The 18,931-nt window shown below is 45.5% G+C and overlaps 1 protein-coding gene across 6 annotated transcripts in view; it reads right to left on the bottom strand.

The window, feature by feature from the left end:
* RPH3AL (rabphilin 3A like (without C2 domains)) overlaps window positions 1-18,931 on the bottom strand; it is a 467,437-nt gene that overhangs the window by 255,713 nt on the left and 192,793 nt on the right. For 4 of the 6 annotated variants that reach the window (XM_073665322.1, XM_073665316.1, XM_073665351.1 and 1 more), the window contains exon 2: window positions 5,861-5,943. The exons of the other annotated variants lie outside the window; for them this stretch is intronic. In XM_073665322.1, coding sequence (XP_073521423.1) covers window positions 5,861-5,937 — 77 coding nt within the window. In that variant the 5' untranslated portion in view covers window positions 5,938-5,943. The remainder of the gene's footprint in view (window positions 1-5,860; window positions 5,944-18,931) is intronic. 6 annotated transcript variants of the gene reach the window in all.

Genomic DNA, 18,931 nt, shown 5'->3' with positions numbered 1-18,931 from the left:
TTATTTTTTACTTTATTTTAGGTGGCGATCGGCGGGGACAGGTAATGTATAAACTAATTTCTTTTAGGTAACCACTGGCCACCAATGAAATGTATTTAAAATTTATTGGGGACCAAAAACAAAAAAATATATATGGGGGCCTAAAAAAATAAAAGATGTATAGGGGCAAAAATAACATATGGGGCAGTTTAACTAGTAGGATCAGGCTGATGGGAACTACTGCTCCCATCGAGCTGATCCTGCTGGCAAGAGTGGACGGGGGACAGACATAGGCCGATGGGAGTAGTAGTGTCACATCGGCCTATGTCTGCCTGCACGCAGACACCCACAGACATCGCACAAACACCCGCAGACACCGCGCACACACCCACAGACACACGCGAACACCCACAGACACCCGCAGACACCGCGCACACACTAATCATGACCGGTCTGATGGTCTGGGAGGTGTGGCTGACCTGTGCAGCCGTGGGAAAGTTCATGTGAGTTCATGCAGTCAAGCATGAACTCACATGAACCCTCTGAGGGCACCGCGGCTACTTCAAATGAACAGCTGATCAGCATCAGCTGATACCTCAGCTGTTCATTTGAGATAACCGGCGGGAGAGCGCAGCACAGAACGTGAAAGCCAGCGGTGAAGTCTTTTCACTGCCGGCTTCCCCACCCGGGTCCTTCGCTCCCCACTCCCTGGTGCTGCGCTCCCCGCCAGGTCCTAACTTACGATCGGGATGGGGGGAGCGGAGGATCGGGATGGGGGGCTGGGGGAAGCAGTATGGGGCTGTGTGATTGTTTAAAAGCCGGCGGCTTTTTACCGCCCGCCGGCTTTTAAACAATCAGGAGAATTCTCTCACGCTGGGATGGCATTCCGATATTAGTGTCCCATTGACTTGCATTGTTTTCCGGTATCGGAATCGGCGATATCCGATACTTTTTGGGTATCGGTCCAATCCAATCCAATCCTATATTTCCCGATATCGGAAGGTATCGCTCAACACTACTCGTAAGCTGTCTATATGAGCATGCAGGTCATAGGAGGCTGAATAAAATGATACCTTTACATCAGCAATTCAATGATTTATTCCAGAGAATTCCACATTTTTTCTTATATGTAAACTAGCTATTGAACCCGTTCTACGCCCGGGTGGCGAGTATTTTTATTAGTATATGGTCTCCCATTCTGGTATGTGCTGCCCCCCTCCTGTCCCCACCATCCTATCCTGGTATGCATGGCACCCCTCATCCCTATCCTGGTACGCATGGCACTCTTCATCCCTATTTTGGTATGCATGGCAACCCTAATCCCCCTCCTGGAATGCATGGCACCCCTCATCCCAAATCCTGGTATGCATGGTACCCCATCCCTCATCCTGGTATGCATGGCACCCCTCATCCCCAATCCTGGTATACATGGTACCCCTCATCCCCAATCCTGGTATACATGGTACCCCTGATCCCCAATCCTGGTATGCATGGCACCCCTCATCCTGGTATGATTGGCACCCCTCATCCCCAATCCTGGTATGCCTTGCACCTCACATCCCTATCCTGGTATGCATGGTACCCCTCATCCCTATTCTGGTATGCATGGCCCCTCATCCGAATCCTGGTATGCATGGCTCCCCCACATCCCTATCCTGGTACGCATGGCACCCCTCATTCTTATCCTGGTATGCATGGCACCCCTAATCCCTATCCTGGTATGCATGGCCCCCCTCTTCCCTATCCTGGTATGCATGGCACCCCTCATCCCCAATCCTGGTATGCATGGCACCCCTCATCCCCAATCCTGGTATGCATGGCACCCCTCATCCCCAATCCTGGTATGCATGGCACCCCTCATCCCCAAACCTGGTATGTATGGCACCCCTCATCCCCAAACCTGGTATGCATGGCACCCCTCATCCCCAAACCTGGTATGCATGGCACCCCTCATCCCCAATCCTGGTATGCATGGCACCCCTCATCCCCAATCCTGGTATGCATGGCACCCCTCATCCCCAATCCTGGTATGCATGGCACCACTCATCCCCAATCCTGGTATGCATGGCACCACTCATCCCCAATCCTGGTATGCATGGCACCCCTCATCCCCAATCCTGGTATGCATGGCACCCCTCATCCCCAATCCTGGTATGCATGGCACCCCTCATCCCCAATCCTGGTATGCATGGCACCCCTCATCCCCAATCCTGGTATGCATGGCACCCCTCATCCCCAATCCTGGTATGCATGGCACCCCTCATTCCAAATCTGGCATACATTGCAGCCCTCATCCCAATCCTGGTATGCATGGCACCCCCTCATTAAACATCTGGTACACATGGCACCCCTCATGTCCAATCCTGGTATACATTGCACCCCTCATCCCAATCCTGGTATGCATGACACCCCATCTCTCATCCTGGTATGCATGGCACCCCTCATTCCAAATCTGGTATACATGGCACCCCTCAACCCAATCCTGGTATGTATGGCATCCCTCATGCCCCAATCCTGGTATGTATGGTACCCAATCCCTCATCCTGGTATGCATGGCACCACACATCCCCCAATCCTGGTATGCATGGCACCCCATCCCTCATCCTGGTATGCATGGCACCCCATCCCTCATCCTGGTATGTATGGTACCCCTCATCCTGGTATGCATGGCACCCCATCCCTCATCCTGGTATGCATGGTACCCCTCATCCCTATTCTGGTATGTATGGCACCCCTAATCCTCCAATCCTGGTATGTATGGCCTCCTCATCCCCCAATCCTGGTATGCATGGTCCCCTCAACCTCCAATCCTGGTATGCATGGTCCCCTCACCCCCCAATCCTGGTATGTATGGTCCCCTCACCCCCCAATCCTGGTATGTATGGTCCCCTCACCCCTCAATCCTGGTATGCATGGTCCCCTCACCCCCCAATCCTGGTAAGTGTGGTATCCTTCATACTGGTATGAATGGCACCCCATTCCTCATCCTGGTATGCATGGTTCGCTCACCCCACAATCCTGGTATTTTTGGTACCCCTCATCACCCAATCCTGGTATGTATGGTACCCCTCATCCTCCAATCCTGGTATGTGTTGCCCCCTCATCCCCCAATCCTGGTATGTATGGCATCCCTCATCCCTTTCACGCTGCACACACACAAAAAAAATAAACATTTATACTCACCTTTCTTCCCTTTGCGCTGCTGTGTGCTGTTCTGCCGGAGGCTGGGGGAGCAGTGCGACCCCAGAGTACGCGTGTGCCCATACCACGCTGTCCGGCGCCATTTTGCTGAAGACACACTGCAAATGTGTCTTCAGTAAAGTGGTGCCAGATAGCGCTATGCACATGCACCAATTCCGACGCCTCACTCCTGCCCCGGTCTCCGGTGAAGAGATGCACCGCGGCAATGCTCCTCCTGGTCAGGTAAGTATGTAAGTATGGCGCCGGAGATCGCGGTATGCATTCAGTGTCTACGTATACTGTGATCTCCGGCGCCATACACACTCCTCTTACGTGTAACGGCTCCATGCGTGCTTCTGTCTGGAGCCAGACTGCACAGGTGTCGCGCTTGCGCAGTCTATAACCGCTTCAGACAGAGACACGCATCTATCGTTATATTATAGATGAGCTGTTCCGATCTATGGGCCGGACACAGATCTGTATGAAAGTCTGCTTCCAGGGCTTATTTTACTTAAAATGAGGCTTTACTAGTGTGAATCGAACAATGACTGACTCTTAGTTCTGATCTCACTGCAGAGCTGTGTGTGATTATGAAAAAAACCCACAGTACAGCAGAGCTAATACAGTAGAACAGAAGTGAACATTACAAATACAATTGCAGCTATAGTTCTTCAGATTCCATTTCACATGCAGCCAGTGTGGGGGGAAGGCAGTACAGCAGAGCTGACCGCTTTGTGAGAAAACAACTGTAAATGTGTTTGTGTTTATAACTAACACCGTGCAGCAGAGTTGAACCTTGTCTCATTACAATCAGGCACACAGTAGAGCCAGCACTATGAGCAGACAAATGCTGCTGCAAATGTGTGTAATGAGACACACTTCATTTCTGTTGTACTGTGTTAATTCAGATCTCACAGCAGAGCTGTGTGCGATTAGGAGAGCTGAAAGTTTGTCATTACTTGGTTCATATTGGTAATGCCCCCTTTCATTTAACCCATTCGCGCTGCAGCCAATTTGAGTTTTTTCTTCTTCAAAGAGCCATAACTTTTTCTGTCCACTTAGCCATATAAGGGCTTGTTTTTTTGCAACACAAACTTGTACTTTGAATGAAACCATTCATTTTATCATGTGATACACTGGAAAGAGGGAAAAAATTCCAAGTTCGTCGACATTTTTGAAAAAGTGCAATTCCCCAATTGTTTTGAGGTTTTTTTTAGTTACCATGTTCACTATACAGCAAAACTGACCTGGTAATATGATTCTCCAGGTCAGTTTGATTACGCAGATACCAAACATGTATAGTTTTGTTTTTTAAAGTAGTGAAAACAAATTCGGAAAAAAAAAAAAAATTAGCTTATGCCACCATTTTCTGAGACCAATAACATTTTCAATTTTTGAGATATGGGGCTGAGTAAGGGTTTATTTTTTGAGCCCTGAGCTGATGTTTTTACTGATACCATTTTTTGGTAGATGTGATGTCTTGATCGCCTATTATTGCATTTTATTGCAGCGGCGAAAAAAACAAATTCTGTTGTTCAGTTTTTTTTTCTCACTATGCCATTTACTGATCAGATTAATTTATTTTGTATGTTGATAGATCAGACTTTTACAAACGCAGCAATACCCAATATATGTATTCTTTTTTCTAACTGATTTATTTTTAATAGGGTAAAAGGTGAGTTATGTTTTTTATATATATTTTCAAAAAATCACTTTTTACTCTATTTCTTAGTCTTTTTAGGGGACTTGAACCTGCGATCATTCGATTGCTTGTACTATACACAGCAGTGATCCTATAGTATAGCGAAAATCACAGTCTCTTATGAATGCCAGCGACAGGCTGGCTTTCACAAGAGTACTGTATAGACAGGCACAGAGGTCTTCAGTAGACCTTTGGCTGTCATGGCAACCCATCAGAAACCCGCAATAGCGTCACGGGCATGCCAATGAACACTTAAAATGATGCACCCCTGCCAGCAAGTGTTAAATGCTGCAGTCAGAGATTGACAGCAGCATTTAACAGGTTAACAGCCATGGGCAGAGTTCCGCTCCATCCTCGGCTGTTAGAGGCAGCTGATGGATGAATAATTCAGCCATCATCTGCTCGGAAAGATGTGGGATCGGCTTGCGAGCCCACATCAAAGTCAGGGACACGACATATGACGTTAACTGTACATCATATGTCGGGAATGGGTTCAAATAAGCTCTGGAAGCAGATTTTCAGTCAGATCTGTTTCTGGCCCACAGATCTTAATAGCTCATTTACATATTCCAGAGAAATCCGCGTTTTTCTTCTAAAACATTAGATTGTAGATATCAAGTTATCATTTTATTCAACTTTCTATGACCTGCATGCCCATATAGACAGCTAAGGAGGGTTGATCCTACGGACAGATTCCCTTTAATAGTTTGTAGACGTGCTTTTTAAAGAAATATTTTAATAAAAAAGAACACTTAAAATAAATGAGTATTTAGAAATGTAGTATAAAAAATATGAGTATTTAGAATCATGTCCTAATAATGTCAACAATGAAAATAAAACGTAACTTGTAATGATATGGAAAAATAATTATGGTAAGGCATATTTATTCCTCTGCTTTTGATGAATTCCACAGACAAATAAAATAATACATTTCAAAGAGCTACCATTAAAAGTACATATATTAATGGCAATAGAAAGTGATAACATAAGGAAACTTACTTGGCTCTGAGAGCTAATTGTCTATCATTGGGGCACACCCATTGATCGGTTCCATTGCCAAAAATCGTATCTGTCATGATGATCTGTTACAAGACAAACAATTTTCCTTGAAACATTCATTACACTGTACATACAACATAATAAATTCAATTTTCATATAATAACATAACAACAGTTATTAATTAGGTTAGGGTATGTATAAAAGGAATGTATGGCAGCCAGCAGCATTCTCTCAACAGGGAGGACACGACGTCAATTAGCAAAGGAATCCAACTTCAAATCAATAGCCACAAAAAGAAATAAACAGCACCCAATTGGGTTGTATCAAAAAAAAAAAAAAAAACTAAAACAAAATGTTTATTCCATCCAATACATCACTGCTACGTTTCCTCTTACTGCATGTCTTATTTATTTGGATAAAGATCTGCACTGAGTCCAAACAAACTGCTGATGTATTGGACAGAATAAACTTATTTTTTCTATTTTCTATACAACGGGATTGGACAGTGTCTTTATGTATGTTTGTTCAATTCATAAAAGTTCACAGTAAATTTGCCACAACCATTGTGCAATATCACTTTTTCTATGGGGGAAAATGGTGGGTGGGGGGTAGTTGTGTGAGCGGCCACAAGAAGTTCAAACCTTGTCCCAAGTCGAACAAGAATAAATCTTGACTGTATACAAAGCCATTGGTTACACATCATTCTGCTTTCAAGTAAACATTCATATGAATAAACATAACCAGGTCCAAAATGATGCAACATTAATATACAAATAGATTTTCATAGCCCTCATCTCCTTGGCATAATTTATTTAAAATGAACTGTCCCATTGGGATATCCAGGTAATGTTTACAAGGAATAAAAACGTAAATGGTAAAAAACAGAGACTATGAAAGGGGGCCTCTTTTGTAAAATCAAAAAATAGCTTAGACAAACAATACAAAATTATTCCATTTTACATATTTCACATAAATATATAAATAACAAACTCTGTAAAATATAATTATTGCAAGACCCTGGTGAATATTAACAGATCTTTTTAACAGGGGTAAGCTGACATGAGAATTTAAATGTCAAGTCTATTTGAAGACACAAGTGCCTTCCATTTTATCTCCACTTCCTGGAAACATGTTTATGGAAGAGCTCTTTGTACTATTTAGCCATCTAACATACTGTGAATGGGATTGTATGACTGATTAATTAGCAGGTGCGGCTGTTGTCAAGGTGCTTAGGCTTACGTATTACACTGTGCATGAGGTTTTCTGCAGCTTCTAGATACATTATACTGATAATAATGGCTGTTGTTATTACAAAACCCAACAACATCGAATCAGTGCTACACTTAATTAGAAATCAGGCCCTAAATGCTGAAATATTGTACCAACACAACAGTCATAATCAATTTAGAAGATGTTTAGCAGAAAGTGGCATTGCTGATCTTCATCGCTTCTAGTGCTTATTGTTGATCCATGTCTCCTCATCATGGACCTAATGTGTGTCAGTCAGGAGTTGCACATTGCTCCCAAACATTGCACTTTAGAAATTATTGCGTCATACCAATATTTCCTCTGAGAATTTGTAGGGATTGACAAAAAGAGTTGAGGACCTGTGTGCCGCTCTTTCTAAATTAGCAACCATAACAGCAGCAAATAAATATTGCCATAATTATCTAAGATAGTTAATGCACAGCTCCCAACCGTCCCAGATTCAGTGGGACTGTCCCGGCAGGTCATTGCTTCCAATACTCACTCCATACACTTAAAGGGGTTTTCCCACAAACAAAAGTTCATTTTAATCAATGGCTGTGTCTGACCGTGTACAGAACATCATATCACAGGCTCCTGGGCAGGGAAGGAGGCAAAAGAGTATACAGACAAGAAAGCACAAGATCGCAGAGGATTTATTTGGTGAGATAAAATATTGTTTAAAAACAAGCAGTGAAATGTTTTACCTCACAAAATGAATCCTCTGCGATCCCCTACTGTAATGTCTGTATTGTCTTTTGCTTCCTCCCCTGCCCAGGAGCTGTGGTATGTTCTGTACATGGTCAGACACAGCCAATGATTAAAATGAACTTTTCTTAGTGGGAAAACCCCTTTAAGGCCCCATTCACATAAGACTGTTGGTCAACCCTGCTGATATAGGCAGATTTGGATGACTTTATTTTGATGTATATGGGTGCCTTTACCTTCAGCTAACTTTTTCTGGTCGTCTACAGCAGAGAACGAATTATTACAGTCAGAGATGGAGAAATAGGAGAATAGATTCACAAGACTCTGACACATCCATCAGGCCAGCAATTTGTAACCGCTGGATGAGAGGACTACAAATCATCTTCTCTGCAGGCTCTTCTTTTTATTAGCCAGGCTGACGCTATGTCATGTGTGCGTCAAGCCATAATGATGATGATGTCGCACCAGCCCAGTTAGTCAAAATAAGAGCCAGGAATGCCGAGAGGTAAGGAGATTAGCAGGTCTCCCATCCAGTGATCACAAATTATTCATCAGGCCAATAGACTGTAGTCCTGTGAATCAATTCTCACATCTGCAATTGTAGCATAATTGATGTCTAGTGGGCAATTCAATCCACCAGACTCCAGCAATATTTAAGGAGCATAAAGGCTGAGACTAGAATGGACAAACATAACTCAACTCACATATGCTTCTTCCTGAGTCAAATATACTGATTCCCATGCTTCAATTTGTCACAAGACTGTTCTCATCTCTCTCACAAACTGCCAGCCACAGTCTTCTTTCTCACACAGATTGAGCTCCATGCCCCAAATATCCTAAGACCAGTGATGGCTAACCTTCTAAAGACCGAGTGCCCAAACTGCAATCCAAAACCGACTTATTTATCGCCAAGTGCCAACACGGCAATTTAACCTAAATATTGAGGTTTTAGTTTAGAAAAAACAACTGATACAATGAGCAGGCAAGCGCAGTATAGAGCAGCCACAAAAAGGAGCAGGGGTATGAGACTGCAGAAAAAAAGAATACAGTGGGTACGGAAAGTATTCAGACCCCTTTAAATTTTTCACTCTTTGTTTCATTGCAGTCATTTGGTAAATTCTAAAAAGTTAAATTTTTTTTCTCGTTAAAAGTACACTCTGCACCCCATCTTGACTGAAAAAAAAGAAATGTAGAAATTTTTGCTAATTTATTAAAAAAGAAAAACTGAAATATCACATGGTCATAAGTATTCAGACCCTTTGCTCAGACAGTCATATTTAAGGTCACAAATGCTGTCCATTTTCTTGTGATCCTCCTTGAGATGGTTCTACTCCTTCATTGGAGTCCAGCTGTGTTTAATTAAACTGATAGGACTTGATTTGGAAAGGCACACACCTGTCTATATAAGACCTCGCAGCTCACAGTGCATGTCAGACCAAATGAGAATCATGAGCTCAAAAGGAACTGCACAAGGAGCTCAGAGACAGAACTGTGGCAAGGCACAGATCTGTCCAAGGTTACAAAAGAATTTCTGCATTACTCAAGTGCCCTCCATAATCCTTAAATGGAAGAAGTTTGGGACCACCAGAAGTCTTCCTAGATCTGGTCGTCCAGCCAAACTGAGCAAATGTGGTAGAAGAGCCTTGGTGAGAGATGTAAAGACGAACCCCAAGATTACTGTGGCAGAGCTCCAGAGATGCAGTAGGGAGATGGGAGAAAGTTCCACAAAGTCAACTATCACTGCAGCCCTCCACCAGTCAGGCCATTATGGCGGAGTGACCAACGGAAGCCTCTCCTCAGTGCAAGACATGAAAGCCCACATAGAGTTTGCTCAAAAACACATGAAGGACTCCCAGACTATGAGAAATAAGATTCTCTGGTCTGATGAGATGAAGATAGAACTTTTTGGTGATAATTCTAAGCGGTATGTGTGGAGAAAACCAGGCACTGCTCATCACCTGCCCAATACAATCCCAACAGTGAAACATGGTGGTGGCAGCATCATGCTATGTGGGTGTTTTTCAGCTGCAGGGACAGGATGACTGGTTGTAATTGAAGGAAACATGAATGTGGCCAAGTACAGAGATATCCTGGATAAAAACCTCTTCCAGAGTGCTCTGGACCTCAGACTTGGCTGAAGGTTCACCATACAACAAGACAATGACCATAAGCACACAGCTAAAATAAAGGAGTGGCTTCAGAACACCTCTGTAACCATTCTTGACTGGCCCAGCCAAAGCCCTGACCTAAACCCAATTGAGCATCTCTGGAGAGACCTGAAAATAGCTGTCCACCAACGTTCACATCCAACCTGATGGAAGTGGAGAGGATCTGCAACGAAGAATGGCAGAGGATCCCCAAATCCAGGTGTGAAATACTTGTTGCATCATTCCCAAGAAGACTCATGGCTGTATGAGCTCAAAAGGGTGCTTCTACTCAATACTGAGCAAAGGGTCTAAATACTTATGACAATGTGATATTTCAGTTTTTATTTTTTAATAAATTTGCAAAAAATTCTACATTTTTGGGTTTTTTTCAGTCAAGATTGGGCGCAGAGTGTACTTTAATGAGAAAAAAAAATGAACTTTTTAGAATTTACCAAATGGCTGCAATGAAACAAAGAGTGAAATATTTAAAAGGGGTCTGAATACTTTCCGTACCCACTGTATACTCACCCCCATCTTTGTATATGCCCCCATCCTTGTATATATGCTGGCCTCCTCTATCCAAGTATATATGTTGGCCTCCCCCCCATCCTTGTATATATGCTGCCCTCCCCCCATCCTTGTATATATGCTGCCCTCCCCCCATCCTTGTATATATGCCCCACCAATCCATATATGTATGCAGCCTTCCCCCAATCCTTGTATATATGCCCCCCAGTCCATGTATATAGGCTGCCCTCCCCCCAGTCCATGTATATATGCTTCCTCCCCCAGTCCATGTATATACAGTGGTGGCCAAAAGTATTGGCACCCCTGCAATTCTGTCAGATAATACTCCGTTTCATCCTGAAAATGATAGCAACCACAAATTCTTTGGTATTATTCTCTTCATTTAATTTGCTTGCAAGGAAAAAAACACAAAAGAGAATGAAGCAAAAATCAAATCATTGATCATTTCACACAAAACTCCAAAAATAGGCCAGACAAAAGTATTGGCACCCTCAGCCTAATACTTGGTTGCACAACCTTTAGCCAAAATAACTGCGAACAACCGCTTCCGGTAACCATCAATGAGTTTCTTACAATGCTCTGCTGGAATTGTAGATCATTCTTCTTTGGCAAACTGCTCCAGGTACCTGATATTTGAAGGGTGCCTTCTCCAAACTGCCATTTTGAGATCTCTCCACAGGTGTTCTATGGGATTCAGGTCTGGACTCATTGCTGGCCACCTTAGAAGTCTCCAGTGCTTTCTCTCAAACCATTTTATAGTGCTTTTGGAAGTGTGTTTTGGGTCATTGTCCTGCTGGAAGACCCATGACCTCTGAGGGAGACCCAGCTTTCTCACACTGGGCCCTACATTATGCTGCAAAATTTGTTGGTAGCCTTCAGACTTCATAATGCCATGCACACGGTCAAGCAGTCCAGTGCCAGAGGCAGCAAAGCAACCCCAAAACTTCAGGGAACCTCCGCCATGTTTGACTGTAGGGACCATGTTCTTTTCTTTGAATGACTCTTTTTTTTTCCTGTGCACTCTAGGTTGATGCTTTTTCCCAAAAAGCTCTACTTTTGTCTCATCTGACCAGAGAACATTCTTTCAATTCTTCCAAAATGTTTTAGGCTTTCTCAAGTAAGGTTTGGCAAACTACAGCCTTGCTTTTTTATGTCTCGGGGTAAGAAGTCGGGTCTTCCTGGGTATCATACCATACAGTCCCTTTTCATTCAGACATCGAGGGATAGTACAGCTTGACACTGTTGTACCCTCGGACTGCAGGGCAGCTTGAACTTGTTTGGATGTTAGTCGAGGTTCTTTATCCACCAACCGCACAATCTTGCGTTGAAATCTCTCGTCAATGTTTCTTTTCCGTCCACATCTAGGGAGGTTAGCCACAGTGCCATGGGCTTTAAACTTCTTGATGACACTGCGCACGGAAGACACAGGAACATTCAGGTCTTTGGAGATGGACTTGTAGCCTTGAGATTGCTCATGCTTCCTCACAATTTGGTTTCTCAAGTCCTCAGACAGTTCTTTGGTCTTCTTTCTTTTCTCCATGCTCAATGTGGTACACACAAGGACACAGGACAGAGGTTGAGTCAACTTTAATCCATTTTAACTGGCTGCAAGTGTGATTTATTTATTGCCAACACCTGTTAGGTGCCACAGATAAGTTACAGGTGCTGTTAATTACACGAATTAGAGAAGCATCACATGATTTTTCAAACAGTGCCAATACTTTTGTCCACCCCCTTTTTTAGGTTTGGTGTGGAATTATTTCCAATTTGGCTTTAGGACAATTCTTTTTGTGTTTTTCATTGAAAACAAATTAAATGATGATCATAATACCAAAGAATTTGTGATTGCAATAATTTTCAGGAAGAAACTGAGTATTATCTGACAGAATTGCAGGAGTGCCAATACTTTTGGCCACCACTGTATGCTCCCTTCCCCAGTCCATGCATATATTCTCCCCCCAGTCCATTTATATATGTTCCCTCCCCCAGTCCATGTATACATGCTCCCTCCCCCCTAGTCCATGTATATATTCTCCCTCCCCCCTAGTCCATGTATATATTCTCCCTCCCCCCTAGTCCATGTTCCCTCTTCTCCCACGCAGCGTCCTCTCCTGTAGCCGACAGCTGACTCCAGCGTCCTAGCGACGGGGGCGCATGACGTCACTACTATGCGCCCAGTCGCTTGTATGCTGACATCAGTTGCTGAACTCTGATTGGCCAGCAGCGTTTATTGCGGCGCACGGGCCTGGCAAGTTCGTGCGCTGCAATACACTTCAGCTAGATGTGCGTCCGAGAACACACATCTAGCTGAAGTAGCGGGGCTGGTGTCGGCACTCGGCAGGCTCAGAGTTCTTACCCACCAGGCCCAATCCAGTAGCGCTAGTGCTGCAGCGATGGCGCACGTGCCCACCGGGAGGGCTCTGCATGCCCCCTCTGGCACGCGTGCCATAGGTTCGCCAGCACTGTCCTAGACTATTTCCCTAGATTTTGCTTTTCTCACAAAGTGCTTCCCTATACCTTGCATGTAAATTGCTCTCGATATCTCCTTGTCACAGACTACTCCTCATGCGCTCTCTCACACTGCCTATTAGTGATGAATGAACACTAAAATGCTCAGGTACTCGTTGGTCGGGTGGAGCAAATTGGAATACTCGATTGCTCGGTCTGAGTAACGAGCCCAATGCAAGTCTATGGGAAACTTGAGCATTTTTCCGGCGGGCCCCCTCAACTGAAAATGCTGACAGGCTGACTCTTTATAAAATGAATGTCTGGATTGGACCAGACTTCTCAACACCACCGAATGATAGCAACGGAACATAAACTCAAATCCAGTGCATGGGAATTATCAGTATAGGAGAGCCACTCCTCTACAATGGTAACAATGAATGAGGACCTCCTTTACATCTCTTCAAATGGGTATTGGAGTGTGACGCACCCCCTGGGCTGTGGGGTACTCGGTAGCCGGGTCGGTCGATGCTGGGAGATTTCACAGTGGCGGTGACCCGGTCCGTGACCCAGGGAGGTCAATAAAAGGGGAATAAAGAAAAGAGGAATATAGTTTTTATATAATGTTCGTGACGCCACCTGTGGTATGCGGCTATCTAAAGTCGCCGCTGCGGTGCAGATCCTCTGGAGCTGTTGGTGATGCAGCAGAGTTGGTTCAGCTCTCCACAGGTAAAGCTAAGCTCCAGGGCGGTGCAGTGATGATTAATGAGGTAGATGTTGCTGTGCAGTGTAGTGCAGGGGATGGCGCAGATAATAATGCTAGGACACAGTGGGGTGCAGTCTTCAAGGTTTACTCACAGTTGTTGCACTCCAGGTTACCAGGACCAGGGTAACCTCCCACATTGTCCTGTGTTTACCAAGGCAGGTGTTCAGAAACTCCTAGGTGTTTCAAGAGTACATAACGGGACCCCATTCGGTGTTCCTTCCTCGGTCGTCTTCCTGCGCTGGCTCTCACCCTCCTGCCCTGCGCCTCGCAACAAGCGTCCCAAGCCGGTAACCTCGGATCTTGGAAGGCAACCTGCAGTCCCCTGAATCCTATATGGCTACCTTTTCGGCGATATAGTTGCAGGTGTGAGCAACTGCACCCTGAAAGTACAGAAGCCTCTGGATTCTAGCTGAGCCTTGTAGTTATCCACTAGTTAGGGGCCAGTCCCCTTTGCGGCCTGATCCCTCCACACTCCGGTAGATTCGGGCGCACGGGTGGCTTCCGCGCTCGCCGTGCCTCTGAGATCCCCTCACTCCTGGAGCCTTCCTCTACTCCTTTCCTCATCCTGCCAGTCCTCCTGGGCCTCTCTGTCTAGGCCCTCTTCTCTGAGCAGAGCTCCTACAGAGCTCCTGCTCCCACTCCTTAGACTGTCCTGTCCCCTTCCCAAGATGGTTCCTTTTTATACTCCTACTGAAGTGCTCCCCTGTACTTCTTCCTCCATCCACACCCACTACATGCTCGCTTAAGAGCAATCTCACCCTTCCCTCTGAAGTTGAGTGTAATGGATGCAAGTGGGTGGGTCCCGGGTAGTACTCCATCCTTACCTGAGAGTGGGGTACCACACCTCTGGATGAGATGCAGTACCTGTATGGCGACTGAACCCGCAGGGGCGCCACAAGTGCGTCCAATTTATTGGCAGCCCTTGCATTCACTGCATGGGCATTACCAGTATAGGAGACCCACTCCTTTATAATGGTAACATTTTTTTTTTACTTCGTCCATATTCTGTGTCTTTTCAAAGGGGTACTGGGATGCGTCCAAATTTTTGGCAGCCCTTGCATTCATTGCATAGGCAATAACAGTATAGGAGACTCCCTTCCTAATAATGGGAACTTTTTTTTTTTACTGAGGCCCTCCTCTGTGTCTCTTCAAAGGGGTATTGGGATGCGTCCAGAATTTTGGGAGCCCTTGCAGTCACTGCATTCGCAATATCAGTATAGGAGACCCGCTCCTTTATAATGGGAACATTTTACTACTAAGGCCCTCCTCTAGGTGTCTTTAAATTGATATTGGGGCTTTTACTAAATTTAGGCAGCAGTTGCAGTCACTGCATACACAATAACTGCATAGTAGTGATGAGCGAACACTAAAATGCTTGGGTACTCGTTGCTCAGGTCGAGCAAATTGGAATGCTTGAGTGCTCGGTCCGAGTAATGAGCCCAATGTAAGTCTATGGGAAGCTCAAGCATTTTTGCGCCCCCCTCCGCCACCCGGCGGTCTTCAGAGGGCCGAGAAATTGCCCAAATCAATGGGAACAGTGCTCAAATGACATGGGAACAGCATGGGGAAGACCCCTGGAAGCATCTCTGACTCCCAGATCACTGCTGTCAACAATGTTGTCAGAGGTATTATGCCACTTTTACGGACTCACAATAAAATATACAAAAACTAAACCAAAATGGATTTTCCTGGGAAATATGTTAAGGAACATCCTTTCCAGGGTAATGACTTGTATATAAGGCAAAATAAATAACCAAAAATAAAAATGCTCCTCCACACCGTGGTCTATGTTCACACGTAGCGTTTCTGCACTTTTGCATTGCTTTCGAAGGTGAAAAATATATTCACCAGTAAATGTCGTTTTAACATTTTACTAACTTATCTTGCCATGTGGTATGTGAGACATGATCAGACACATACTGTTTCATTTATGAAGGAGGGACTCAAAATCACAAAGACTATTTTTATAGGGCCATCAGGCGGCCCTTACTATTCTTAAAGGGCCAGCAGTCGGCTATGCTTTGTTGCTCCCATTATTAAAGAGTGGGTCTCCTACAGTATACTGTTACTGCATATGCAGTGACTGCAAGGGCAGCCAAAAATTTAGACGCACACCAATACTCCTTTAAAGAGACATAGAGGAGGGCCTCAGTAAAAATAACGTTCCCATTATAAAGGAGTGGGTCTCCTATAGTGATAATACCCATGCAGTGAGTACAGCGGCTGCCAGAACTTAGGAAAAACCCCAATAACAGTTTAAAGACACAGAGGTGGGCCACAGTAATGACATGTTCTCATTAGAAAGGAGCGGGTTTCCCATACTGTTTGTTTGACTATGCAGTGAATGCAATGGCGGTCAAAAATGTGAAATTACTCCAATGCCCCTTGCAAGAGACATAGAGGTCGGAGGGCCTCCTGAAAACAATGTTCCCATTATTATGAAGTGGGTCTCCAATATTGTTTGCCTATGCAGTGAATGCAACAGATGCCAAATATTTGGAGGAGCTCCAATGCCCCTTGCAAGAGACGTACAGTACATATGGTGATATGGTGGTGGAGGATGAGGATGAGGAGAAGAAGGAGGACAAGAGCAAGTAGCCAAAATCAGGGAGTGTATACCCATGTCTGGGTGTGAAGACAGAGGTGCATGGGAATAGAGTTAGACCTCCCAAAAAAAGACGCTGTATTTGAGCTTATGTTCCGCTGCTATCATTTGGTGGTGTTGAGAAGTCTGGCCCAATCCAGCACTTGTTTATTTTTATAAGAGTCAGCCTGTCAGCATTTTCAGTTGACAGGCAGATGTGCCTATTGGTTATAATTTCACCAGCCGCACTTAAAACCCGCTCTGACAAAATACTAGCAGCAGGGCAGGCCAGGACCTCCAAGGCATAGAGAGCCAGTTCATGCCACGTGTCCAGCTTAAATACCCATTAATTTTAAGGCACAGAGGAATCATGGAGGACATTGGTACGGTCGGCAAGGTACTCCCTCAGCATCTTCTGAAACTTTTCCCTCCTTGTGAGAGTGCCCAGCGCCTCAAGGCCTGTGTGATGGGAGGGTCTAAGAAAACTGTCCCAGAACTTTGACAGTGTTCCCCTGCCTCTGCTGGATTGCATTTGTGCCTCTCTTGCCTGTACTTCCTAGTTGTCCAATGAACTGTGACTTCTGCTGCCAGCGTTTTCAGATGGGAATTTTTTATATAATTTCGCAACAAGGGCCTTCACGTACTTCCCAATTTTGTTAGGCCTGTCCGGCACGGGAATAAGACAGAAAGTTCTCCTTGTAGCATGGGTGTAGAAGTGTCACCAACCAGTAATGACTGTCACCCAAAATTTGGACAATGCGTGGGTCACAGGAAAGGCAGTGTAACATAAATTCAGCCATGTGTGCCAGACTGCAAAGAGGCAAGACTTCCATGTCATCACCAAGAGGATGACTGACCATGCTCTCCTCCTCCTCTTCCTCCCTGTCCTCAGGCCATCCACGCTGAACAGACGCTATGACAGTTGGGCAGGTAGTACCGTCTATAGCGCAGGAAACTAGCTCCTGTTCTTCCTCCTCCTCCTCCTCTTCCTCATTGTCACCCAATCCACGTTGGGATGAGATGAGGCTGAGCTGTGTGGAATCACCCTGTATGATTCCTTGCTCCATCTCATCATGCTCCGCCTGCAATGCATCCTCTTTAATTGTGAGCAGAGAGTGTTTCAGAAGACAGAGAAGCGGGATGGTGATGTTAATAATGGCGTCATCACCGCTCACCATCTTGGTGGAGTCCTCAAAGTTTTGGAGGATGGTACAGATGTCTGACATCCATGTACACTCCTGAGGTTTTATATGTGGAGTCTGACCTGAATACCGACAGACTTGTTGATTCTGGTAGTCAACAGCTGCCCTGTTCTGCTCACAAATCCTTCCCAACATCTGCAATGTAGAGTTCCAAGTCGGTCAGCTGGAAGCTGCAAATGCTGCTGAAGCACGGCAAGGGCGGTGGAAGCTGTAGCTGACTTTCTAAAATGGGCACACACGAGGCATACTTTAACAAGCAGATCCAGCAAATCTGGGTAGGTTTTGAGAAACCGCTGAACCATGAGGTTAAGCACATGGGCCAGGCATGGTATGTGAGTGAGCTCGCCTCGCTTCAGAGACGCCATCAGGTTCCGGGCCATTGTCACACATGACCATGCCTGGCTGTAGGTTCAGCGGTGTCAGCCACTGATCTGCCTGCTCTTTCAGAGCTGTCCACAACTCTTCAGTGTTGTGCAGTTTGTCACCTAAGCATATTAGCTTCAGCACAGCCTGTTGCCACTTGGCCGAGGCAGTGCTTCCAGCTTCTGATGATGTGGTCATTTCGTAGATGGAGGCTGAAGAGGAGGAGGAGGTGGTGCAGGAGCTGCAGAATGTGGGGGCAACCCTGATTGACCCAGAGCCCGCAATCCTCGGCGTCGGGAGGAAGGTCCGACTGGGTCCCAGCTTCCACTATATTAACCCAGTGTTCCGTCAGTGAGATGTACCGTGCCTGCCCACAAGCACTTGTCTACATGTCCGTGGTTAGGTGGACTTTACCAGTGACTGCATTATTGAGCGCACAGCTAATGTTGTGGGACACGTGCTCGTGTAATGTGGGACGGCACTTCAAAAGAAATAGTTGTGGCTGGGGAACGAGTACCGAGGGACGTCCGCGGCCATCAGGTTGCGGAAAGCTTCCGTCTCCACGAGCCTAAAAGGCAACATTTCGAGCGCAAACATTCGCGAAATGTGTGAATTTATTAGATTGGCCTGTGGGGCGTTGGCTGCGTATTTGCGGTTGCGTTCCAAGGACTGGGGTAGGGACAACTGAGTGCTGCACTGGGACAAGGACGTGGACGTGCTTGTTGATGGTGCTAGTTGAGAGTGTGCAATGACACGTGCAGGACGGGAGGCATCTTCTCATGCGCCATGGACAGGGGATTTACGTGCACGCACAACAGCAGAAGAAGCAATGGTGTCACCCACAGACACTATTTCTGGACCCTGGCCTTTGGCCCACTTAGTCGGTTGCTTTGCTGCCATGTGCCTGATCATGCTGGAGGTGGTCAGGCTGCTAAGTTTTGCTACCCCTACTGATGCAGACCTGGCAGGTGGTGCAAATGGCCTTTTTGGTGTTATCTGCAGAATCTTTAAAAAATAACCAGACTCGGGAGGACCTAACAGTTGTACTGGCAACTTCCATCGTGTTGGCGTTACGGGGAACG

The sequence above is a fragment of the Phyllobates terribilis genome, unplaced genomic scaffold (genome assembly GCF_046119375.1).
Source record: "Phyllobates terribilis strain yellow unplaced genomic scaffold, ASM4611937v1 Scaffold_2__4_contigs__length_985480577, whole genome shotgun sequence".
Classification (NCBI taxonomy): Eukaryota; Metazoa; Chordata; class Amphibia; order Anura; family Dendrobatidae; genus Phyllobates; species Phyllobates terribilis.
This window is presented reverse-complemented; position numbering and strand designations above follow the sequence as displayed.